The sequence below is a fragment of the Juglans microcarpa x Juglans regia genome, chromosome 7D, assembly GCF_004785595.1.
Source record: "Juglans microcarpa x Juglans regia isolate MS1-56 chromosome 7D, Jm3101_v1.0, whole genome shotgun sequence".
Lineage (NCBI taxonomy): Eukaryota > Viridiplantae > Streptophyta > Magnoliopsida > Fagales > Juglandaceae > Juglans > Juglans microcarpa x Juglans regia.
Window position 1 is genome coordinate 18710435 of NC_054606.1, and position 5903 is coordinate 18716337.

General features: G+C 39.7%; 1 protein-coding gene across 1 annotated transcript; it reads left to right on the top strand.

Annotated features, from left to right (window-relative positions):
- The first annotated feature begins 376 nt into the window (after positions 1-376).
- On the top strand, positions 377-5459 carry LOC121238858 (receptor protein kinase TMK1-like). The gene is made up of 2 exons (XM_041135922.1): positions 377-3226; positions 4672-5459. Exons 1-2 carry the CDS (start codon positions 820-822, stop codon positions 5175-5177), a joined length of 2913 nt encoding a protein of 970 aa, XP_040991856.1. The 5' UTR covers positions 377-819; the 3' UTR covers positions 5178-5459.
- Positions 5460-5903: the final 444 nt, after the last annotated feature.

A 5903-nucleotide genomic window follows, 5' to 3' on the forward strand; every position in this document is an offset into this window, starting at 1 on the left:
ATAAATAGAATTTCGAAATATAATTATGGATTTTATAATCTCATATACATCAATTGTGAGTAGTTGTATTTTATAAAAATAAATTTATAAATTAACGTATTTTTATATGATATATTAAATTCATTTTATAATAAAATTAATTTTATAATATAACCTCAAAACATATATATTTATAATTTACTTTATAAAATTATTTTTTATTAAAGTATTTTTGAGAAGCCCGTCTACACGCAAAAACTGAGAGAATTCTTAGTACGTCTTTCACTGTTAAGTGGGCCACCTCGTCCGGGGCACTTCAGTCATTTAAATATATGTAAGAGGATTAAATAATTTATTTAAAAATAAATGATAAATATTGTCACGGGGAAGAAACAAAACGAAGATCAAAAAGACGTAAACCGAGTGTAGAGAGACAGTTATGGTGGAGTTCGACTACCTTGTCTATATTCTTTTCTGTTCCTTCTCTCGAGAAGTGGATAGAAGTTGAAACCCCTCAAAAGGAGAAGCTGTTTTCTTTCTGCCCGTCCCTATCTCAACTTGGACTCTCCATTTTTACCCATCTGGGTCCTCACCGTTTTCGTTTAAACCTTTCCTTTTGAATGCCCATTTCTTGGAAAGATAAAGAAAACAGCTCTCTGTTCCCTTCCAGTTTTGTTTTTCCAATCTCTCGTCTTTTTTTTACTCTGGATCTGGGTCTTTTGTTTCGACTTTGGATTTTGGTGATATGAATGAGTTGAATTAGCATTCAAATGGGTTTTCTGAGGTACATTTGGATTTGCTCTGTGCATTCAAATGAGTTAATTCTCTGAGAGAGTAGTCATGGAGGTTGCCCGGACGAGGGTATGCATTTTTGTCTCTTTCTTCCTATTTACAGTGGCTTATGCTGCCACGGACCCTAATGATCTCAAAATCCTGAACGATTTCAGAGAAGGTTTGGAAAATCCAGAGCTTCTCAAGTGGCCTGCCAATGGGGATGATAACCCATGCGGCCCTCCTTCCTGGCCTCACGTCTTCTGTTCTGGGGATAGGGTGTCACAGATTCAGGTTGCTGACCTTGGTCTCAGGGGACCTCTGCCAAAGAACTTTAACCAGCTCTCAAGGCTCTTCAATCTGGGCCTTCAAAGAAACAAGTTCAACGGGACGTTGCCCACCTTTAGAGGTTTATCGGAGTTGCAATTTGCTTACATAGACTACAATGAATTCGACTCGATCCCATCTGATTTCTTTGACGGACTTACCAGTATTCGTGTCCTCGCTTTGGATTATAATCCGTTCAATGAAAGTACTGGATGGTCTCTTTCAGAGGATTTAGCAAAATCAGTTCAATTGACAAATCTTTCTTTGATACATAGTAATTTGGCTGGACCATTGCCAGAATTTCTAGGCACATTACCGTCCCTCACAGCTTTGAAGCTTTCATATAACCGATTATCTGGTGAAATTCCATCGAGTTTTGGGCAATCATTGATGCAAATTCTATGGCTGAATGATCAAGATGGTGGTGGGATGACGGGTCCAATCGATGTAATTGCATCAATGACTTCATTGGCACAGCTTTGGCTACATGGAAACCAGTTCGTGGGTACTATTCCAGAAGGAATAGGAAATCTGACATCTTTGAAAGATCTCAATCTGAATGGAAACCAATTTGTTGGACCGGTTCCTGAGAGCTTAGCAAGTATGGAGCTTGAGAGCTTGGACTTGAACAACAACCGGCTTATGGGGCCAATACCAAAGTTTAAGGCGGGTAATGTTTCTTATGCTTACAATTCCTTTTGTCAACCTGATCCTGGGCTTCAATGTGCACCAGAAGTTATTTCGCTTTTGGATTTTCTCGGCGGTATAAATTATCCCTTGAGCCTTGCTTCTGAATGGTCTGGTAATGAACCCTGTGAAGAGTCATGGTTGGGACTGAGCTGCAATTCAAATTCCCAAGTTTCTGTCATGAATTTGCCAAGACGCATGCTTAATGGCACTCTGAGTCCTTCAATTGCAAAGTTAGGTTCACTAATTGAAATCAGGCTTGGAGGAAACAACTTACATGGTACAGTCCCTGATAATTTTACTGAATTGAAATCATTAAGATTGTTGGATTTGAGTGGAAACAATATTCAGCCACCACTACCGAGATTTTCTCAGAGTGTGAAGGTTATAACCGAGGGAAATCCTATGTTAGTCGCTAATACAACTCCTGTATCTCCCTCACCTGCTAAAAGCCCACCACCCGTTAGTCTAAAACCTCCCCCAAACAACCCACCGTTAGCCTCTGCACCCAAAGCACCATCCCATGGATCTCCCCCAGTTAAAGGCTCAAGCTCCAATCCATCATCAAGTGTTTCACCAAGGCAACTCGAATCAAAAAGCTCCAAAAGATTGAAAACAGTGATGATTTTGGGTGGAGTTGCTGTTATTGCAGGTCTGGTTCTCACGATTTTGCTATCCATTTACTGCTGCAAGAAGCAGAGACACACTAGAAATGCTCCTAGCTCCATTGTTGTTCATCCTAGAGATCCAACAGATCCAGGAAATAAGGTTAAGATTGCAATTTCAGACAGCACAACAGGAAAGTTATCAACTCAAACTGGGAGCAGTTCTTCTTTTAATATCAGTGGTGGGACTGAAAGTTCTCGTGTCATTGAAACAGGGAATGCGGTCATATCAATTCAAGTTCTACGCAAGGCCACTAATGATTTTGCACCAGAAAATGAACTTGGCCGTGGTGGATTTGGAAGTGTTTATAAGGGTGAATTGAACAGTGGGACAAAATTCGCTGTTAAAAGAATGGAAAGTGGGGTGATGAGCAGCAAAGCTTTGGATGAATTTCAGGCTGAAATCGCTGTTCTGTCTAAGGTCCGGCACCGCCATTTGGTATCTCTGTTGGGGTTCTCCAGTGAAGGAAATGAAAGGCTTCTGGTGTATGAGTACATGCCTCAGGGTGCTCTAAGCAGGCATCTTTTCCATTGGAAGAGCCTGGCATTGCAGCCACTATCTTGGACGAGGAGGCTCATAATTGCATTGGATGTTGCTAGAGGAATGGAGTATCTTCATAATCTAGCTGGCCAAACCTTCATACACCGTGATCTCAAGTCTTCTAATATTCTTCTGGATGATGACTTTCGGGCAAAAGTTTCTGATTTTGGATTGGTCAAACTTGCTCCAGATGGAGAGAAATCCGTTACTACTAAGCTTGCTGGGACATTTGGATACCTTGCGCCTGAATATGCCGGTAAGATTACTTTTTCCATTTCCACTTTCCGTTTGAGTCCCTGTTAATTCTTAAGTCTGGCATTGGTTAGAAAGTGATTCGGGGATATTGGGTATGGCAGAAAATCATAGCTGCAAACTATTTTGCATTTTGTATATTGGTCCAAATTTTAATTTTTTAGCAAGTTCTAGGTGGCATGTTTACAACTTATAATGTCTAAGAGAGAACCCTTCTAAACTGCAAAATAATGTAGATGTTGGTGTCGGTTGTGTATAATTTTCAAAGTTCATTATTCTTGAGTAGTTGTCACTAAGTTTGGATGTTGAGTTGAGTTGAGTTGAGTTGAATTCCTTATGAATAGTAATAAATTAAGATGGTATTGTGAGTTTTGTGGGGTCCATCTAAGATGAGTTTAAATGTGTTTGAATGTTAAGATGAGTTTAAATGTATTTATGGGAAGTTGAAAAAGGTTGTGGATCTCACGTGTAAAGAAGTGTTGAATTGAAAAAGGTTGTGGCTCCCACGTGTAAAGAGGTTTTGAGTTGAGATGAGTTTAGTAATTTGAGAGTTGAGTGTTTGGATGTTAGACTTAGTTTAAATTAGACTGAATTGAGTTGAACTCAGATGAGTTTAACAACCAAACGGGGCCTCAATTGAGCTGAATTCATCCACCTTAGAACACGGTACAAGTGAAAGCTGATAGTAAAATTTCCTGCCTTATCAATACTTGTGCTGTCTTCACTCTTCAGCCCAAGAAGATTGAGTGAGCATAAAACTTGCAAGCCAGAGGATCACTGTCCAAAATATTTTCGAAGTCTATAATTATCAATTTCTTACAAGCCGTTATAGAATCTTTCAAGGTATGTTAGGACAGTTTAACGCAGGTTTCTCTCTTCTATGTTGCACCAAATGCAAAAGTCCTGTTTCCTTTCCTGTTCTTGTTAATTACACCTATCAATGGCTTGTTCAGCCGTGAAAATACTTTAATAAGAATTTGTTTCTGACAAAGGTACAAGCTGATAGACTACCTGCAGGACATACTTGCTTTAAGTGTATGTTCTTCTGCCAAACAGTGTTCATATAGAGAACACAATTTAAGTTACTGACTGAATGGGACTCGATTTTACACAAATATGTAGCGTAGAAAGAGAATGAAATACCAGTGGATATCCTGTTGTTGTAAGTTGTGACTTGTGATCTTTAAGGTATGTCTAAATGAAATTGTTCAATTTTATTTGAATCCCAAGATCAGAATTTTCATGATTGCAGAAGTTTTCTCAATCACATTAGTTCCATGGCACACAAATTCTCAAAAAGCCAAACTAAATAGGGTATGGTGTATATCTATCAATATGGGCCAATATATTTACAAGTGTTATATCTAGTTCATATTCCCTTGATGTGGAAGTACTTTAGGAATTTTATTCAACACATTAAAGTTTCACTTTCAATTCTGTTGGTTGCAGTGATGGGGAAAATCACAACTAAAGCTGATGTCTTCAGCTATGGAGTGGTGTTGATGGAAATTTTGACTGGATTGACAGCACTTGATGAGGGACGCTCGGAGGAAAGCCGGTACTTGGCTCAGTGGTTTTGGCGAATCAAGTCAAGTAAAGAGAAGGTTTTGGCTGCCATTGATCCAGCTCTTGATCCAGATGAAAAGACCTTTGAGAGCATCTCTGTCATTGTCGAACTTGCTGGACATTGTACGGCAAGGGAGCCAAATCATCGGCCTGATATGGGCCATGCAGTGAATGTCCTGTCCCAACTGATTGAGAAATGGAAGCCAATTCATGATGAGTCCGAGGATTTCTCTGGAATTGATTACAGTCTACCACTTCCCCAGTTGTTGAAGGTATGGCAGGAAGCAGAAAGCAAACACAGTTTTACTAGTCTTGATGACAGCAAGGGAAGTATACCAGCAAGGCCTACTGGATTCGCGCAATCCTTCACATCTGCCGATGGCCGATGAGTCAAACATAATCCGGTGAAATTAATCTGTCTTGCTGAATTATTCCTAAATAAGCCGGTTATTTAGTTGCTCCAAATAGGCATATTTTGCTCTTCCAAGTAAGATCTCACGTTTCAGAATTTGTTTCTCGAGCTCAGAGAACCGGAACAGTAATGTAGATACAGGGATTTGATACTTGTTTGTTGGTTATTCCTTCAATTATCCAGTCTGTATTTTCCTTCTTATTTAATGTTTCTGTGTAAAGAATTTATGTCACAAAACATATGGATTTATTTCATACCCCCGATGCTCAACGTATAATTCGTGTCCTCTCTCTAAACCCTCTCCCTTCTTTCTAAACTCTTCCAAACTGCAGAATCGGCTCGAGGGGGTGAGAGTTTAGGCTCCTTTCCTCCCCCTCTCTGTTTTCTTGTTATGTAGTATTTAGGTTTTTTTTTTTTGTTTTTTAAGGCCAAATAAAGGGAGAATCGCCGATTGAGACTTTTCGGCATCTAATAGCCAACACGGGCCCCACTAGGAGGTTGCCCAGCCGTCGATCTACACGACTACCAAATGCGCCACCAAGGAGCCCTCTGTCGCTGCAACGCGCAATTGCTCTCGAACTGGCGACTTTGGATCTCCTAAGATCGACCGTTAGTTTTCCCTCCAGCAGCCTTTTTGTGCATTGTTTTTTTCTTTTTACAGTGTTTTTACAATGTAGTTTATTTTATGCCCTGTCTTTATTTT

Bases quoted from the DNA above. Each gene is read 5' to 3' on its own strand.
- LOC121238858 (XM_041135922.1), top strand. From the start codon at position 820: ATGGAGGTTGCCCGGACGAGGGTATGCATTTTTGTCTCTTTCTTCCTA. The intron at 3,227-4,671 runs GTAAGATTACTT...TGTTGGTTGCAG, and splicing joins CCTTGCGCCTGAATATGCCG to TGATGGGGAAAATCACAACT.